Below are 20,067 nucleotides of genomic sequence, written 5' to 3'. Positions count from 1 at the left end.
CTCTCTCTCTCTTTTCCCCACATCCCAGTTTGGCTACCCTAAAACACTGCCTTGGTGCCAAATTAAACCATCATGGCTGGGTCTCTGTGTGTGTCCAGGACTCCTGGGTTATTTGGGAGAAGAATGGGATCTGGGCCATACAGGAGTGGGGGAGATGGGAGTTAAGACTGCTGGGTTCTCTGAAAGAGGCCAAGATTTCACCCACAAAATTATTTTCCCCAATGGTGTATGCGAAGATATAATAAAGAAGATAGTGCCTCTGGGCAAGTGCAGAGTGCATTTACCTCACCACTTACTAAAAACAGCTCTCCACTATAGCTTTGGGATCGCATGAAAGATCTCCCAGGCCACAGGAGGTTCCTTAGACTGAGGATCTTAGAAATCCAATGCCTGAAATTTTCCTCCCACAAAACACAAGGCAGAATTGCAAACACAGCCTCAGTTTATTCTGTGAAGAACAGTTTTCAGCTTGTTGCAGCTCATGTTCAGGGCCTCTCTAAGGGGCCTGGGATGCTAGTTAGAGATGGAGCAGAAATTAGATTCAGTTCACATTTAAAGTTAACAAATATGCCCTTTCCAAAACAATATGCAAATTGAAAGCCAACCATCCTTGGACATTGGTGCTTCTCCAAATTTTGCAATGCAGTTTTCCAACCAAGTAACATGTGCAAGAATGCATATATTAGGGCAAAGTGTACATACAAAACCAGGTGTTAGTGAAAAGCAACATTACAATAAGGGAAATTGCTTTGCAGATAAATATGTCTATTGGGGGAAATGACATACAAACGCGTATCAAGTGAAATTCTCACTAAAACGCTGAATAATTTTCACAAGGACTGTGTCGTGCACAGATCATAAATTGATGTGGAAATGTGAAGACCTGAAATTAGGATTAAGAAGAAACCAAAATCAACGGATTTTAGTCCATCCTTAGATGCTAGAGACAGCAGAAAGGTCTTTCAAACAGGAGTCTGTCCCCAGGCAAGGTGATAGAGGGCATCAGCTGCAGACACCATCCTGTCTCGGTATTCAAGCGCTATGTGGTTATCTTCTGGGACTCCTCTGAAACCGTGAGCCAGAGCCCAGCAGCAGGCAGCGATCACCCCTGTAGAGTCACTATCCCCTGTGGGTGAGCAGGAAAACACACACACACCGAGAAAACAAGTTTGGTTAGAGCCTGGTGTTTATAACACTAAGGTTGCAGGTTTGATCCCATTTGGGACAGCTGCACATTCCTGCATTGCAGAGGGGTTGGGCTAGATGATCCTCAGGGTCCCTTCCAACTCTACAATTCTATGAAATGCAGCCAGCTTTAGGGTGGGCCAGGGACGCAGGTGGCACTGTGGTCTAAACCACAGAGCCTAGGGCTTGTCAGTCAGAAGGTCAGCGGTTCGAATCCCTGTGATGGGGTGAGCTCCTGTTGCTCTGTCCCAGCTCCTGCCAGCCTAGCAGTTCGAAAGCACGTCAAAGTGCAAGTAGATAATTAGGTACCGCTCTGGCGTGAAGGCAAACGACGTTTCCATGCACTGCTCTGGTTCGCCAGAAGTGGCTTAGTCATGCTGGCCACATGACCTGGAAGCTGTCCGAGGACAAACGCCGGCTCCCCCGGCCTATAGAGCGAGATGAGCACGCGGCCCCAGAGTCATCCACGACTGGACCTAATGGTCAGGAGTACCTTTACTTTTAGGGTGGGCCACTTTTACAGTGGGGGAGGGGCAGGATTTGCCTCCTTTCGACTCACCCCCATGGAACATGGAACGGCTACAGAGCTCCTCCCAGTTCTCCCCTGCACCCAGCAAGGCGTCGTATGCAATCATGGGGGCATCGTGACCGCTCCGTCCGGCCCACCCATCCAGGCTGAAGGTTTTGTAGATGACGTCACGCTCAGCAGGACTATAGGCAGCAGGAAACAGACAAGGGCCCTGACCCGTAGCCAGGCCCCGTTCAGAGAGGTACCTAAATGGTTAGAGAGCAAAAGTGAAATAGCCAAGAATCCAAGACCTTGAGAGCCAATGAGGGCACAATGTACAGTGAAATAAACAGAATGACCCCTGCACCACAATGACTCTCTTTACTCTGACCTACCTGATAAACATTACTATTAGAACCAATATATTGTTTTGCCTTCACATTGAGGTTTCCCCCCCTGAATTCAGCTTTGAATTTTGCTGTTTGCTTGTTTTAAAAATCAAACTCAATCTTAAATTCTGTTTGAAAGTAATGTTGAACTGTTGTCTTGTCAAAACCTCCCCCTTCAAATTTTGTTAAAAGCTCCTTTTTCCAATTGGGTACATAAAGAGAGTAGGAACATGGTAGGGAGGGTGTGTATTAAAATTATAATGGACAATCAAATTTTGACAAGGAGATTTAAGTTTTTCCTTCAAGATAGCATTTGCTGGGTTGCCTCCAATTTACTCAGAGTTGACCCACTGAAATTACTGGAAATTACTGGAAATTACTAGTCGGGTCTATTGATTTCAATGGGTCTACTTTGATTATGATTTTGTCGGATACAACCGATTATCTTCCCCCGCCCCGCCCCACCCCCAAAATCCATTCTATATTCACAAAGCTGGGAGGTAGGCTAGGCTTAGGTAGTTGTTGGCCGAATTCACTCAGAGGTTGCTGGCTGAGCAGGGATTTGAACCCAGGTCTCCTTGATCCTAATCCAGCACTCTAACCTTACATTTCACCAGCTCTCCATTCACCACAAAGTCTGGCTGTTCATTTATTCATTTTACAAAAGCAAGTTTCTAGACATCCTGATAAAAGATGCACACTGGAAAAAAGAGTGGAAAGCTTTCAACTGCATTATCCTAAAAAAAACAAAAAACAACACTCTCCAGTTACTCAGGTCCCCCTTCGTCGTACCAGAGCACACCCAAAGGACTTACCACTCCCATTTCTCCTGGAAATAAGCCCAGGCCCCCACATTGGAGTCACTCTCAGCCGCAGCAGTCTGAATGTACTCTAAAGCAAGCGGCAGGGTCCTGAGCAATCCAGCTCCCCAGCGCTCAAGGGGGAGGCCCTGCACTGCATAAGAAGTGAACAGAGCAGAGGCCAGAGCTCCTAGATAGCCTACAACAGAGGAAGAGGATAGGTGGAAGTCAGGATCCCTCAAGGAATTTTATCCTCATTGCAGCTCCAAGAAGTAAATTAGGCTGAGCTACAGAGACTTGCCCAAGGCCCACCCAGTAGACTTTATGGCTTAGCAGGGAGCTCAACTTTTAAAAAGTACTCACTGGTTCAATATAAATATGCCTTCTTTCATCCCTGGTGGGGGGAATGTTTCTGCATTCCCCCCCATCACCCCCTCTTTAGTTCAGTTTGAAGGTAAAGCTGGCTTTGAAGAGGGCCTATTGCACAGCGCCTGTGACATCACCATCCCACGATTTCCACCAGAGCAGTCTGACAACAGTTTTGAAAATGTTTGCCAATTATTTGATAAGGTGAGAGGTACAGATTTTAAATGTACATATACATACACTTAGAGAATGTACTTTAATCTTTGAAAAACAAGCAACGACAGATTGCCATCCTGCAGTGTTAAGGGAGAGGCATGGTCTGTTATCTGGTAGTACATAAAGTGCCAAAAAAAGTGAAGGACCCAGGATGACCTGTGTTAAAATGTCACATCTGCCGTCATCCTCAAGATACTTAGGCTGGGTCTACACATGCAGCAGAATGAAGCAGTAGAATTTACGATATCGCTTCAGAACGCAAATGCGGGGAGGACAGCACTTTCTGAATGCTCCTCTGTATTAAAAACTCCCTGCAAACAGAAAATGAACACATCATGGATAAACCGTACTCTTGCTCTTCGCCTATTGTAACTCGCTCTACGTGGGGCTGCCCTTGAGACTGACCCAAAAACTCCAGCGGGTGCAGAATGCAGCAGCGAGACGCCTTACGGGGTCTTCGCTGCGAGATAACATTCATCCGGTGCTATACCAGCTGCACCGGCTCCCGGTGGAGTACAGGATCAGGTTTAAGGTGCTGGTTTTAACCTTCAAAGCCCTATACGGCCTAGGACCCTCGTACCTACGGGACCGCCTCTCCTGGTATGCCCCACAGAGGAACCTACGGTCTTCAAACAAAAACACCTTGAAGGTCCCAGGCCACAGAGAGGTTAGGCTGGCCTCAACTAGAGCCAGGGCCTTTTCGGCTGCGGCTCCAACCTGGTGGAATGCTCTGTCACAAGAGACAAGGGCCCTGCAGGACTTGACATCTTTCCGTAGGGCCTGCAAGACAGAGCTGTTCCGCCAGGCCTTTGGTTAGGGCGCAGCCTGACTCCCTCCTCTTTTTTTTTATAAATATTTTATTAGGTTTTTAATAAACAAATTTCCACTTTCAAATACATACTTCCATGAATCCAATGGACTTCCCCCATCTCCCGAGCACTGCATTCCCTGTGTAACCAAAACCTCAGCAATTTGTTGACTTGTTTTGTACATAACAATATATCTTCCATTTTATCGTGTTATCTGATGTAAACATTTCGATACAATTGCATTAATTTTTAATTTCCACACAATAAAAATATTTCGTTACCTCACTTCTGTCTTATAGTGTCTTATTTATCAATTCAGAAATTTGCCGATACTGAAGCTATACCTTCCTAGAAAGGAGCATTTTTTAACATTCATACAACTTATAATGCTTTTTCAAATAGTCCTTAAAATTTTTCCAAACTTCCTCCGTTTCTTCTTCTCCCGAGTCTCGAATTCTGCCAGTCATTTCAGCCAACTCCATATAGTCCATCAGCTGCGTCTGCCATTCTTCCAATGTGGGTAAATTTTGTGTCTTCCAGTGCTTTGCCAACAGAATCCTCGCTGCTGTAGTAGCGTACATAAAGAAAATTCTATCTTTCTTGACCATCCTCTGGTCTACCATGCCCAGAAGGAAGGCCTCCGGTTTCTTAGGTAAGGTGAATCTCAGCACCTTTTTTAGTTCATTATGTATCATTTCCCAGAAGGCCTTCACTTTCGGGCAGGTCCACCAGAGGTGTAAAAATGTCCCTTCCTCTTCCTTACATTTCCAGCATTTATTGTCAGACAGGTGATATATCTTTGCAAGCTTGACTGGGGTCATGTACCACCGGTATATCATTTTCATAATGTTTTCCTTCAAGGCAGTACATGCCGTGAATTTCATTCCGGTGTTCCATAACCTTTCCCAGTCTTCAAACATAATGTTATGCCCCAAATCCTGTGCCCACTTTATCATAGAGGATTTGACAATCTCATCCTGTGTGTTCCATTTAAGCAGCAAGTTATACATTCTCGAAATTAGCTTGGATTTTGGCTCAAGCAACTCTGTTTCTAGTTTCGATTTTTCCTCCTGAAAACCCACTTTTTTGTCTGCTTTAAAAACTTCCTGAATTTGAGCATAATGCAACCAATCTCGCACCTTGTTTTTTAACTTTTCCATACTCTGTAACCTCCATTTATCTCCAATTTTTTCAATTATTTCCCAATATTTAGGCCAGTGGGCCTCCATATTGAGTCTTTTACGTGCTTTGGCCTCCATCGGTGAGAGCCACCTCGGAGTTTTACTCTCCAATAAGTCTTTATATTTTGACCAGACCATGAAAATTGCCCTTCTGACAATATGGTTTTTGAACAATTTATGAACTTTAACCTTGTCATACCACAAATATGCATGCCACCCAAAAGCATTATCAAATCCCTCCAGGTCAAGGACATCGGTGTTCTCCAATAAGATCCAATCCTTCAACCAGCAGAGGGCTGCAGCTTCGTAATATAACCTCAAGTCCGGCAGGGCAAACCCCCCTCTTTCTTTCGCATCTGTTAGTATTTTAAACTTTATTCGGGGCTTTTTGCCCTGCCAGACAAATTTGGACAAATCCCTCTGCCATTTTCCAAAACATTCCACCTTATCCACGACCTGGAGGGACTGAAACAAAAATAGCATTTTCGGCAATACATTCATCTTTATGGCAGCTATTCTGCCCAACAAGGAAAGTTTTAATCTTGACCATGTTTCCAGATCTCTTTTTATCTCTGCCCAACATTTCTCATAGTTGTCCTTAAATAAATTCAAATTTTTGGAGGTCAAATGGACCCCTAGGTACTTTACTTTTTTGACCACATTTAGTTCTGTTTCTTTTCTGAACTCCTCTATTTCAGTAGTTGTCAAGTTTTTTGCTAAAACTTTAGTTTTTTGTTTATTCAGCTTGAATCCCGCCACCCGACCAAAATCAGAAATTAATTCTAACGCTCTTTTAGTACTAGAGGCTGGCTCCTGTAATGTTAATACCAAGTCGTCTGCGAAAGCTTTCAGTTTATATTGTTTCTCTCCGACCACAATTCCCTGTGTCAACTGGTCGTTTCTGATCATGTTCAGTAGCACCTCCAGAACTGAAATAAACAGCAGAGGAGATAGAGGGCACCCCTGTCGTGTCCCTTTTTCAATTTTAAACTCCTCTGTCACCACGTTGTTTACTATCAATTTGGCCTTTTGTTCTGAATAAATTGCTTCTATTCCATTTTCAAACCCCCGCCCTACTCCCATCCTTTCCAAATTTTTCTTCATAAACAGCCAAGAAATGTTGTCAAAGGCCTTCTCCGCATCAATAAAAATCAACACCGCTCTTGTGTTTGAATTAATCTGTAAAAACTCCAAAATGTCAATGATGTTTCTTGTGTTGTCAAATAAATGCCTACCAGGGAGAAAGCCTGCTTGGTCCTTATGAATAACTTCATTTAAGACTTTCTTAAACCTACTTGCCAAAATGTCTGCAAAAATTTTATAATCCACATTTAGGAGTGAGATAGGACGGTAGTTTTTAAGTTGAGTTTTTTCAGATTCTAGTTTTGGGATCAACGTGATGAAGGCTTCTTTCCACGTTTCCGGTGCCTTCCTCCCCTCCATAATCTGATTGCAAACTTCCAACAATGGTTGTGTCAATGAGTCCTTCAGTACCTTATAATATTTGGAAGTAAGCCCATCAGGTCCCGGAGATTTGCCCAGTTGGAGGTTCTGAATGGCGCATTCAATTTCTTGGGTTGTAATATTACAGTTCAGGGTTGCTCTCATTTCCTGGGGTATTTTTTGTAATCCATTAGTTATGACAAATTGGTCCACCTCTGAGCTTTTTTGTGGCCTTTGAGAATAGAGTTCTTTAAAATATTTCTGGAAGGACCTTCTGATTTCTTCGGGTTTCTGAACCATTCTCCCTTCAATCTCTAGATTTGTAACTGTGTTAAGTTTTTGTCTCTTTTTCAACTGCCAGGCTAACAATTTTCCACATTTGTTTGCAGATTCAAAGGATCTTTGTTTCATTTGTTTAATTTTCCATTCCACCTCTTGATTTATCAGTTTCGAATATTGTGCCTGGAAAAACTTCACTTCTCTCAATACTTCCTTCGATTTGGGCCTGGATCTCAGTTTTCTCTCTCCTTCTCTTATTTTCTCCAAGATCTTCTCCTTCTTTTCATTCCAGAGTCTTTTTTTAATCGTGTTCTGTTGTATTAGAAACCCTCTTATCACTGCTTTGCTTGCGTCCCAGATTATTCTTTTTTCCACATTTGTCTTTAAGTTTATTTCAAAATAGTCCTTTAAAACTTTTTGGGCCTTCTTAACAATCTCCTGATCTCTTAACAAGGCGTCATTCATTCTCCATCTGAACGATCCGGTTGTATTTAGTCTCAATTCCATTCTCAAGGCGTTGTGGTCGGAGCAGGTTTTTGGGCAGATTTCCACTTTTCTGGTCTTAGGTGCCAGCCCTCTAGTTATCCATATTTGGTCGATTCGCGTCCATGTCATATGGGCCTCAGAAAAGAAAGTTCCTTCTTTCCCTAGAGGGTTCTTGATCCTCCATATGTCGATCAAATCCAAATTGTCAGTCATTTCAAAAAAGGTTTTTGGAAGTCTGCCATCTTTCGTTATATTAGCACTTTGTGACTTATCCATATTCACTGAGGCGACACCGTTCATATCTCCCAACATGATAATGTTGTTATAGTCCAAATAGTCCAGCATAATCTCATGCAGCTTCTTAAAAAATTCCGATTTTCCATCATTTGGGGCGTAGATTCCTAGAATTAAAAACTTTTCTCCTTGTGTCTGGATTTCAATTGCCAAAATTCTGCCCTGTTCGTCTTTAAATACAAATTTTGGGGACAAGTTCTCCTTTGCATAGATCACCACTCCTCTTTTCTTAACTTTATCCGATGAAATAAATTCTTGGCCTAACCTTTTATTAATTAGCACTTTTCTATGGAGTCTTGTCACATGTGTTTCTTGCAGGCAAATAATGTCCAATTGTTCTTTTTTCAAAATATGAAATACTTTTCTGCGTTTTTCTGGAGAATTCCCGCCATTTATATTCCAGCTAAGAAGCTGTAGAGACATCCCGGTCTACTTCTTGGATATCACAGTTGGGTATCTAATTTGTCTTCCTTTTCCGGAAGCTGTGGTGCCGGGCCGCCTCCAGATGGTGTGGATCCTGGTGGTAATCCCGGTGGTGGAGGCCAAGAATCTGCGGCTCTCTTTTGGAGGTCCTCCTCGTTGTCGTGTAGGAACTTCTGGTGGTCTTCTGGCGTTTTGATTCTTACTTTCTTTCCTTTATAGGTAAATGACAGACCTTGAGGAAATTCCCACCTGTATGGGATTGCGTTGTATCTTAACAATTTGGCCAAGTCTGTATATGTGGCTCTAAGGTCCAACAAATATTTAGGAATATCTCTATAAATTTCTGCCCTTTTACCTTCGACTTCCAGGGATTTTTTAAAGTGTTGGCCTAATATCTTGTCTCTTTCCTCTCTTGTTCTCAAACAAACCAAACAGTCTCTGGACTTATCTTTTTTAACCGATCTTCCCAGTCTGAAGGCCGTCACGATCTTGAAGTCTTTATCTTCTTCAACCCCCCAAAATTTAGAAAACAGCTCCGTCAAGAATTTCTCTAGGTTGCCCTGTTCCAACTCTGGGACAGCCCTCAGCCTAAGATTACATTCCTTACTTTTCAGTTCCACCATTGACAGGTAGGCTTGCTGTTCTCCTACCTGTCTTCTCAGAGGTCTTACTTCCCCTTTGATCTCTTCCACCTTCTTGCACGCTTGCTCAGCTTTTTGATTGGCTTCCGCAGCTAATTTGTAGTTCTCCGCCGTAGCTCCTTGCAGTTTCTCAATAGCCTGGGTATGCTGCGAAACCTGATCTGTTAACTTGCTGATAGTAGATGTAGCTCTATCAATTTTAGATGACTGATCGTCCACCTTCTTATTCAAAAGTGCCAATTGTTCCAAAATTTGTTTCAAGACTGGATCAGTTCCTCCAGCTGCCATTTCTTCTGTAGCAGGCGTTTCAACTTCCTCCTCCTGCGCCGTCAACACAGTAGGCACCGAGGATCTACGATGGTGAATCAAGGTTGTTTGGACCAGCTGCCCAGCTCTCTTGTCTTTTTTCTTTTCTTTAACTTCCTCAGCTAAAGCTTCCTTAGCTTTAGCTGCTCTTGTTTTCGCTGGGCCACTCATTCCCCAGCTGCTGTTCAAGGTCAAATAGTCTTTCAGTCCATGAGAAAGGCAAGTCCAGAGTATAAACAATTAAACCACAAAAAATCCCAATAAGATACAGTTCCCAGGCTACTATGTCTCCGCAAATCCACTAGGGGGGGTTTTCAAAGGAAAGAAAGTTTCTTTTCCACCATCAAAGCTCCTATTTCGACTGAAATCCCCAAGTTCAGAAAGGAGGATTTCAGAGAGTTCTGTTTCGAATTAGTGCCACAAGGTAACAGAGAGGTTTCAATAACAGTATTAAAGCGATAGTGTATCCATCAGTGCAACAGTTTATGTTAAAAGAAAAGTTTCTGCAGCCTGACAGTACTCATTTGCAACACTGGCAGTCCAATAACTCGGTTGTCCCCTTCAATTCCACGTCTCTTCACAATAGGAGGAAGATTCTCTAACACACTGGACTAAAACATTTATTTCTTCACCCTTTTTCGATTTCTAAAAACACACAGTCTATTAATGCCCCTTCTTATTTCTTTCAAAGTCTCTTTTTAACACTTCAGCCCGCATCGGGTTCTTTGCTTTGCTCCGATTAGCAGGACCGGAAGGCGGACTTCCTGTTACTCGCCTCCCGTTTTCAGCCAAAATAGACAAATTTAAGTTGATCCTTAGTCAGTTCTTTGGTACCCCTTACTCACGGGTAAATTGCAGCCAATCTCGATGTTTTTCAAGAAGAAAGGTCGGCGCTCATCAGCAACAGCAGCGCGGCTTCACTTCCGCGAAAAGAGCGATGAACTCACAGCGCCGCTCCCCCGTTCACGATCCGGAGCCTCTTACGAGGTCCCTTCCTCGCTTCTGGGGGGGCTTCTGGCACCCGCCGAGTCCCACGGCCACAGGCTCGCTCTGCCTGCGGTTTATCTGGATGGGTCTCCGCTTCGCCGTAGCGGAAAACCCTTTTTCGCGGAGCCCCTCTTCACTGGGTAAAGAGGACCGCCATTGCTGTTTTGCGCCGCCTCCGGAAGTCAGCCTGACTCCCTCCTCTGGCAACCTTTACAAAACTTTATGGCTGCCATCAATCTTGATTTTAATTAATTTTTATAATGTTTTTATAATGTCGCACTATTTTGGTGTTGTTAGCCGCCCTGAGCCCGGCTTCGGCTGGGGAGGGCGGGATATAAATAAAATTTATTATTATTATTATTATTACTGTAAAAAGTAAAGGGGCCCCTGACCATTAGGTCCAGTCGTGGCCGACTCTGGGGTTGCGGCACTCATCTCGCTTTATTGGCCGAGGGAGCTGGCGTACAGCTTCCGGGTCATGTGGCCAGCATGACTAAGCCGCTTCTGGCGAACCAGAGCAGCGCACGGAAACGCTGTTTACCTTCCCGCCAGAGCGGTACCTATTTATCTACTTGCACTTTGACGTGCTTTCAAACTGCTAGGTTGGGAGGAGCAGGGACTGAGCAACGGGAGCTCACCCCGTCACGGGGTTTCGAACCGCCAACCTTCTGATTGGCAAGTTCTAGGCTCTGTGGTTTAACCCACAGCACCACCCACTGTACTAGGCTTCAATTTGCAGGAAAATTTCAATGCAAGGGGTGTTCAAACAGAGGGTCCTCCACCTGCACCCTGAAGTCCCTATTCTACCACCTCAGGGTTTTGCCCATCTGTATGGGTAGACCTGCAGCCCCAAGACCCATACTGACCACTACTCCAAACACCCACACACTTTCAAGCTTTCAAGTCATGGTGAAAGCCCTTCCGCCCATCTCAGCATTGTCCCTTTTATGTACCATTGCCGGGAAAGGCGCCCAGACACAGGACGACTACCGCACATAATCAGTTACCTGTGGGGTGGTGGTGTGTCATTCTTCCACTTTCTATGCTGACTTGAACCAAAGTGCTCAGGTCTGAAGGGCGAGGATACCTGGGAGAGATGGCAGCTGGGGGTCATGCTGGAGTCCGACTTTGGCCCTCAGCTTTTCCGCTTGGCCCCAGCTTTGTCCTTTCTTACGTGTGTGTCCCCCACCACGTTACCTGAGCCCAATGCACATGGATCTCATGGCCGCACCACAACCTGTGGCACCGGGGTTGAAGGGAATGTGATATCCGTTTGGCTCCCCTGGACGCAACTGAGATGTTCCTGCAGGCAGGAGGAAAACGAGAGACATGTGAAGATGTGTATGGGCCAAACTGCTTGTGCTCTTGAGCCGTATGGAGGCTGCCCTTGGCATTTCGTTTATTTCACAGAATACAACTGCAGAGGCTGCAGTCTAAAGTGGAAGAAACATATAGGGTGGGAAGAAAATAGGCCTCCTGACCCTACTCTGTGGTTTTTCCTAAAAATGGCCTTCTATCCTAAGCTCCTCTCTCCTTCCCTTTTCCCCCTTTTGTAGTTTTTCTGCAAAATATCACTACTGTTCAATCTGCTTTCCCCCCATAGAGGGTTGGTGCCCTGGAAGCTCACAGGAGGTGGAGCTGAAGGAATGACAAGTGAAGCCAACTAATTTGAGTTTTGCCCCAATCTTCTTTCCTGTTGAGTACAGTGGATGGCCGGGTTGCGAACATGATCCGTGTGGGATGCACATTCACAACCCGCAGCGGCGCGTCTGCACACACGTGGGTTGCGATTCAGCGCTTCTGCGCATGCACGACTGCCAAAACCCGGAAGTAACCCATTCCGGTACTTCCGGGTTTCGGCAGGTCCGTAACCTGAAAAAAAACCCTGAAGCATCTGTAACCAGAGGTATGACTGTACTACAAGAACAACACTGACAGTGTTTACACAAAACCACCTTAAGGCACAGTGAAAGTCGTCCCCCCCCCCCACACACACACTTCAAAGCTCTTTGCCTATTCACATCACTTCCTTAGTGTTGGATTAGTTTCTGTGTACGGAGCAGGGATGTATTTGTTTTCGAAGAGAATTATACTGCTGTAACTTGCGCAGAGGAGTGCCGTAGTAAGTTACCCAGAATGCTCGTGGGCCCCGGCTTCCTCCCTTCCATGTCGTTCATGGCTTCAACATAGCGTTTGGCCAGCTCCTGGAACAGCGACTCCCCTTCCTTCCCTGGATAGAGGAAACACAGAGAATAAGTGCTCTGCCTTAATAAAATAATAATAATCTCCTCTGCATTCTCACATCCACCACACCCCATGTGAAAATCTCAGGTTGGTTCATGTTGTGAACTGCCCTGAGATCTACACATGAAGCATGGTATACAAATGTTAACAACAACAACAACAACAGCAACAATAACAGGACTTCTTGCCCATTGCTGACTGGAGAGCTGCCGCCATGGCTGCGAAGAAGTGAACCTATGGGCATAGGAGACCCAAGAGATGACACTTTGCTGAGAACCCCCAGTCACACCTCGAGTGGGCCCTATGGAAGCCAAGCTCTGCTGTAAGTGAAAAATGCTATTCCTCAGGGAACAAGGCCCTGCTGAGAAAAGGCTGTAAGGCTACCCAGCCTTTCCCGCTACTCACCTGTGGCCAGGGCCTCGGCCGTCGCCAGGTGCAGAACAGTGTCGTCGCTGACAGGCCAGTCAGGGAGGGCTGCCCGAACCTTGCCGAGGCCCCCCAGCTCCTGGAGCTCCTGGTGGATCTGCGGCCCTGAGGTGCAGTATTCCCAGCGCTGGTTGCGGTAGCCGAGGGCATCTCCTGCGCCAGAGAGCACCATTGCCGCACGGTAGGCTTCTTTGGGGGGAGCCTGGGGGCTGCCGTGGGAACGTGCATAGACAGATGCGTGTATACTTTATATATCCAAACAGCAACAACCAAATAGTCTCCTGACAAAATCTGAATTCTTCAACCTGTATTAACTGAGTAGCATTTCTTGTTTTGCATAGTTCATGCTGCTTATATACGCAGGGGAGGGATATGCACTGAAGCCATAACCAAGCAACCAACCCCTGAAGGGTCAATCAATAGTTGCCACCAGTGACATTAGGCACAATTGCTATTTCCACAACATCAGTATGACATTTACGCTGGGTGGGTGGCGGGGAGGCAGTGCAAAGATGCTCTAGGGATAACGTCTGCTATCGCATGCGCCCAAAAAGGAGGCTCGCCGTGCCTTGAAGACTAATGGGTTTGTCTGACATACATAAGCTTTGATAGACTAAAAGCCCATTACATCGGATGTATGGCATGTTGGCCTCATTGTGGTAGCTGCAGATTTTGGGTAGGGAGGGAGAAAACGGAGCACAAAGGGGCTCAAAAGTCACGTAAAGCATGTGCCGTTTTTAGAATACTGAACATAGAATCTAACATGCGCTATGAAGAGGTTATGCATTTTGCCTTGGGGCAAACGCTAAGGCTACAATCCTCTGCATGCTTACACAGTGGGAAATGAATGGCATTTACTTGCAAATAAACATGCACAGGATTGCAAAGGGAAATGGCCAAAGTCTCCCTGAATGAGACCCATTCCTTGCTTTCCCTCGCCGTCGGATGTCTTGTGGCCTTTTACAAGTGTGCAGTACCAAGATGTCTTATCTTTACCTTAAAGAGATGTCAGGAAAAGCACAAATTGGACAACAATCTGTTATAAATTGTTCAAAACGAGCCTCACAAGCGACCCAACTGCCTGGCAAGCTGTGTGCAATACACGAGGCTTCAAAGCTTTTGCATGCGATCACCACCGTTCCTCCACTGATACAGGGATGTGGGCGTGGCCCCTTTATCACAACAGCCTTGCGAGGTAGGGCTAAACTGGCTTCCTGACTGAAACTCCAGCCGCGCACTTCCGAGCGACAAATTCCACCTTTTGCCAGCACGTGACTCCATGGCTACCAGCTGACCCTCGTGAACTAGGCGTTGTGCGATGCACCTTTTATTCATTTCAATCGAATGCCTCGACGCAGCTACCTGCAATTTTGTACTCTCCTTGATGAGATTCTCCTGCATTACGGTAGCAAGCAAACTCAATTGCAAAACTTCATGTAAGGGAACGACATGTTAGTTTCAGGGACCTTTGAGTGGGGCGAATATTACGTTTATTACGCCATGCCCCGTGCGCACGCATCCCCCACCCTCTTGTGCCATTACAGTATCAGGACAGTAGGGCACTGTTGCAAAAAGCAAGCGGGGTGGGGCAGAGGCGCGAGGTGGCCATTGGGAAGGGGGCGGGCACGGTTATTGTTTTGCGAGGTGGGGGATCAGTTGCTTACAAGCCTTCCATGCTGGGGGCTGCTGAGCTTCTCTCGTCCCTTCCAGGCTGGTTCTCGCAACAGGCCCCTGGCCGTCCCCTTCCCCCTCCAGCTGCTGCTGCCTCAGCGCTTTCCAAGCTAAGCGACACCCAGGTTGTACCCCAGCCAGAGTCCAGTGGGAGGCTCTTAAAGCGAAAGCCCCTCGGCGTGTATTTTCCGCGTGCCTCTCCTCGCGAAGGAGCGGGTGGGTCAGACTTGTGCCTTTAACCAGGAGTTGCATTTCCCCAGAGCTTAATTCGTTTTGTGTGGTTTTTTTTCCTCAGTGCACTGGGCTGTGTAATTGAAAAATACAAGAGCAGCTCCCCCTCTTGCCCCCGCCCATGTAGCGCACTTAGAGAATGTGGGACAGACATAACGCTAGAACATATCAAATGAATTTGACCACGTGTCCATGGAGTCCAAAACTTAGGTCTTTATCAATGGTCAGCCACAACACACTCAAAAGCAGGATCCATAATACTGGGAGGTTGCTGTTGTGCTCAGATCCTGATTGCAGATCCCGACCACTGTGAGAATAGGTCTGTGCTAGGTGGGCCACCGGCCTTGATCTAACAGAGCTATTTTTTATGTTCTTAAATAACTTCTCTAATGTTGTTTTCCAAAAGGAGTAATGCATGCTGTCTGCATAGGTCATTGCCAGATTTATAGGTGAAGCTGAAGTATTTATTCTATTTGAGTCAGCTCCTGATAATTGAGCAGATCTAGAAACAACACGCACCTCCCCCCCTCCATCATACCATTTTGGGGTTGGATTCAGTCACATCCCAGCAAATTCAGGGTACCTAGTTACAGTGGATTGGGAGGTCTTGTGCAAGAAACCCACTTCTACAAAAGATTGGGCTTTTTACCATAAAGAAGGTGATTACTGGTGAGCAAATGCATTGGAAAGTGTGAGGTGACACTTGCTTTGAGGCAATGTCATTCAGTCTCCCCACAAATAAATCAGGATGAATGGTCAACGAACAGGTCATCTGCAAGCACCCAGGCACTCCTCAAGGCTGGCGCCCTCAACAGTTCCCTGCGTTGCCTCCTGTTTAATCCAACTCTGTCTCCACCCCACTTGGTTCCAGACCCTGATGCACTCAGAAATAGTCAATTCAGCCCCACCCCTCCACTGCCATTCAGTACATGCAATGCCCTCCAACACAGTATTAATTCTGAAGCTGGTTTAATGGTCATAACATCCCCCCAGGGAATCCTAGGAATTAAAATACTGCAGGAATGATTTGTCAAGAGACTCTAAGCCCTGTCACAGAGCTACAGTTTCCACATTTACTTGGATAACACAGGAAGTTTAAGCTAAATGGGTTTGAAGCCTATTTTAATTTGCAGCAGTGCAAAAGAAATGCAATCAGCGTGAGGGTTCTGGCATGGACGGGGTGGCAACTTCAGAACTGCATCTTTTGGCACTCTTGCTGGTCACGAGCTCCTGGAGTTTGGCCTTGAGTTGCTTCACAGCTTCCTCAATTTGACCCAGCTTGCTCAGGATATCTGAACGGCTGAGACACGGGGATGAAAAGGAATCTTCCAGATCTTCCTCAGGGTCTGCAGGGAATTAGTATCAGCATCCAACACACAGTAGGGTTAGAAATGAAGGAATGAAACACAGAAATCAAAGCTGAGACTCTTGTGATGGACCCACCAACATCTTCTGTACTTCTCCCACGTTTAAACACAATCCATACAAATTCCAAAAACTGAAATTGCTACGCAGAATTACAAGGCACTGTAGTAATGTTTAGGCATTGGGCAAGTATTTTTCCACCTTGATTTGATATGGCTTTGTTCATAGCTACCTGCCTAGTCGCCTAGGGTGAGTAAGGCACACCACCTGCAGGCAAATCAAGGCAGGAGTTACTTGTAAATTAGAAGAGAGCAAAAGCTCTTCTTTTTTGGTGCAAAATGTATGCCTTTAATGTACCCCAAATTATTAACATCATGTAGGGAGCAGGGGGGAGACAGGTGAGTGTCTTTTTGTTGACATCTAAGATTTATAGATGTTAGCTAGGCTCACTTAATTTTGTGACTATAAGCCCAATTAAACTGGAAATAAAAGGAACCAATGTAGAAGGTAAAGGCTGCATTTTGGAAGTCTCCAGAGGAAAACAAGCCTTCCTCTTTCATAGGGTGTTTGAAAGGGGAATGTGTTCAAAAGAGATGGGGGCTAGGAACAGATATTTATTGAAGGGGGGAGTCAGCGGGAGAGAGAGAGAGAGAGGGAGAGACAGAGCAGTGAAGAATGGGGGGGGATGGGTTTCTAGGATAGCCGCACAATTCTGTGTCAACCTGTGGCTATTTGCTATTGATTTGTAAATTATTTAAATTGAAATTGATGGATGCGGTTTTGTTTGCTTATCTGCTGATATTGTGTAGATAAATTATCTTGTGCTGTGTGTGAAAGGGATTCTGCAGTTACTATACTCTGAATTAATATAGGGTGGCAAGGTGACTTTTGTTGCATATTTGGACAATAATTACCTTGAATCCAGTAGTGCAGAAAATAAAACTTTAAAAATGGAGTGGGGGGGGGGAGATGAGATAATACATATATATATATATTATTGCCTGCCCCAGTAAAGAGTGCTGCATGATACTGTGATGTATTCTGAGGCAGCGAGACCTTAAAAGTATTCCTGCTGGTGCTTGGTTGCGCGCGCACACACACACACACACACACACCCCACCTACCACACCATCCACCTCTCTTACCTGCAACTTGCAAAGTCACTTCCCGGATGCGCACTTCCGGCGTGTATGTGACGTAGCATCTGTAGTTGCCAGCGTTTCCAGTGCCAACCCGAGAGATGAGCAAGGACGCGTTGCCATTCTCCAGCTCTTCCCGGCTCAGGCTGACACCTTCCCTGGAGGTGGTCACCACATCGTCAAATTCCGCCAGCTGCCTGCCCCGGTGGAACCAGAGGATTGAGAGTCGGCTGAGGTCGACGGTGGGCTCGTCCACAGTAAAGATGCAATTCAGCAAGACATCATCTCCAACCGCAGCTTTCACCAGAGAGGGCTCGGCCTGCACTTGCAGCTTCCCGGCTGGGTCAAGCAACACAGAACAGACACATAAGAAGAGCACTCCTCTTCTGCTTAGGAGTCAGGTCTCAGCTGCCCTTTGGCAAGTGCTGACAAATCAATGAATATGCAGGCATGTGTGAACTGGCCTTAGGGAGGAAGGCCTACTTTATCATTCTGTTTGGGTAGCTGCCTGCTTAACTGAGAAAATACAACCATTAGGCACCTGATAGCTCAGCTGGTTAGAGCAAGGTGCTGATGACACCAAGGTCGCAGGTTTGATCCCCATATGGGACAGTTGCACATTCCTGCATGGCAGGGGGTTGGACTAGATGATCCTCGGGGTCCCTTTTCAGCTCTACAATTCCGTCTTCCATGTGACAGGGGCCTTGAAATAGACCATCAACACAAGTCACAGTCTTCCCCAGGATGTTGAGATGGACTGCATTTTTGTTTCAATTATAGTGACTGTGTCTGTGTTTACATCTAAAGATACAAATTAGCACATGCAGATTTTACACAAATATATCTTTTAAAAAAAAATTGTGTTTTGCTTCTTTATCAGTGATGCCTATGTGGCCCTAAATATAATTATTGGGGAAATCTAAGGACCATCTTAAGCGGCATCAAACTGAGAAGCCATACAGCCAAAGATCATCCAGTCTTCCATGGTCCATCTTGCCTAAATAGCTCAGTAAGTGAGCAGATCTCTTACTTGTAGACTGTCCTGGGTTCAAATCCATGCGTCTGTACCTAAAAGCTTACCAGCTAAGAGGGTTGAGAAGAGACTTTTCCCAAATCCTTGGAAGGCTCTTGCCAGTCAAGTTACTGCACCCAATTCAGATAAGCCATCTTAACTTCATTCAGGGGTTGCTTCCAGACTTTCACTGTATTCGGGTGGGATTTGGTCACGTACAGGTAAATTCAGGTCCCATAACTGCAATGGATTGGGAGGTCTCATGCAACAAACCTGCTTCCCCAAAAGGTCAGACTTGCGATAAGGAAAGTGACAAGGAAAGGCATCGAAAGCGTTGGATTGCACCTGCTCCCTTCTCCAGCCCAGCAACACTTCATGCCAAGTGCCAAGTGCACTTAAGTGGTTGCACATTGCTTTCCAGAATATTAGATAATTGTGAATAATACTGCTATATTAATACTGACTTCCTTGGGAAGTGGTGGGCACTCCTTGGCTGGAGTCTAGAGGACCATCTTCTAGGGGTGCTGCAGTCTGGAGATGGATAACCCATGGCCCTGCAGATGTTCTTGGACTCCCATCAGCCCCAGCTAACACGGCCAATGGTCAGAGATGATGGGAGTGTAGTCCAGCCACATCTGGAGGGCCACTGGTACCACCAACAACCTTTCAGTAGTGCATCCTGCATTGAGCAGGTGGCTGAACTAGATCTTGGCCTCTCAAGTCTCTCACAACTCTTAAGATGCTTTTGCTGCCCACCTCCTTCAATTTCAATGCAGGCAACTCACTGGCTTTTCCAAGGAAGCAGGAGGTGGTGAGGAGGATCAATGTGAAGAAGCCCATCCCTGCAAGCAGTGACTGTTCTTCTGGAGATTGTGGAAGTCCCTTACAGGACAGCAAAACACAGCCAAGGGGGAACGGCTTACGTGCCTGCTTGCGTTATCAGCAGAGACAGCAGACTGTAAGGGCACCTCAACACTCTCTGGCACCCCAAGATAACAGGGTGTTTGTGCTTGCCTGGCACTGCCCCTGTGATCTCAACCCTGTCTATCTCTGTTGTTGTCCCTACCCAGTATTCCTGTGGTTATTATGCAAGAAACATCTGGCCTATCTTGAATGCTGGTGGCGACTTGGGTGTCGAATAAAAATGGCATTTGCCTCGGGCAGATAGTCGATTCAAGAACCTGGCTGCCAGGCATCACCCTCTGCCCCAAAAGTCTTGCACCAAGAGGCTTGTGCGTACAAAACATATGGAAGATAAGATTAAGAGCGGCAGTGGCTGTGACTTGCTCCATCCATCAGTGTATGCCAACTCCTCGTAAACAGAAGAGGTTCCCCCAACCAACGTTCCACTTAGAAGCGAATGGAGCTGGGCAGGTGTGGGTCTTATATGACTCTTGTTCACAAAATGAGCAGCAATAACTTAAGGACTCTGTGAATCCAAGGAAAAACAAAAAATAAAATAATCCAGTAGCCTGCATCCCTATCACCCTCTACTGTGTTACACAGAGGACAGGCAAGTGTTTCTCTGGAGTTTAGAAGGCAGCCATAAATTTTGTTTACACTGTATTCTGATAAGCTTTTTGCCTCCTTTAATTTCCGTCTCCTTGATCGGCTTGATTTAATGCTATTTTTTTTAAAAAAATGACTTGTTACCAGTCCTTTTTTT

General features: G+C 45.8%; 2 protein-coding genes across 3 annotated transcripts; both read right to left on the bottom strand.

Moving 5' to 3' along the window:
- Positions 1-424: 424 nt before the first annotated feature.
- Positions 425-14,932, bottom strand: LOC309355645 (ADP-ribosylhydrolase ARH1-like). 2 transcript variants are annotated; one of them, XM_081886614.1, is made up of 8 exons: positions 14,648-14,932; positions 12,963-13,192; positions 12,445-12,543; positions 11,511-11,616; positions 11,321-11,400; positions 2,898-3,081; positions 1,745-1,959; positions 425-1,126 (listed from the first exon to the last, which is right to left on the bottom strand). In XM_081886614.1, the coding sequence occupies exons 1-8, from the start codon at positions 14,656-14,658 to the stop codon at positions 963-965; spliced, it is 1,089 nt and encodes a 362-aa protein (XP_081742740.1). In that variant the 5' UTR covers positions 14,659-14,932; the 3' UTR covers positions 425-962. The 2 variants fall into 2 exon arrangements, with proteins under 2 accessions (XP_081742740.1, XP_081742739.1); XM_081886613.1 differs by lacking the exon at positions 14,648-14,932 and adding an exon at positions 13,842-14,528.
- A 905-nt stretch (positions 14,933-15,837) lies between these two features.
- Positions 15,838-19,374, bottom strand: LOC309355649 (CD276 antigen-like). The gene is made up of 3 exons (XM_081886621.1): positions 19,187-19,374; positions 17,396-17,728; positions 15,838-16,231 (listed from the first exon to the last, which is right to left on the bottom strand). Exons 1-3 carry the CDS (start codon positions 19,239-19,241, stop codon positions 16,038-16,040), a joined length of 582 nt encoding a protein of 193 aa, XP_081742747.1. The 5' UTR covers positions 19,242-19,374; the 3' UTR covers positions 15,838-16,037.
- Between the last annotated feature and the right edge of the window lie 693 nt (positions 19,375-20,067).

This window comes from Podarcis melisellensis (assembly GCF_964234715.1).
Source record: "Podarcis melisellensis genome assembly, chromosome: 13".
Lineage (NCBI taxonomy): Eukaryota > Metazoa > Chordata > Lepidosauria > Squamata > Lacertidae > Podarcis > Podarcis melisellensis.
This window is presented reverse-complemented; position numbering and strand designations above follow the sequence as displayed.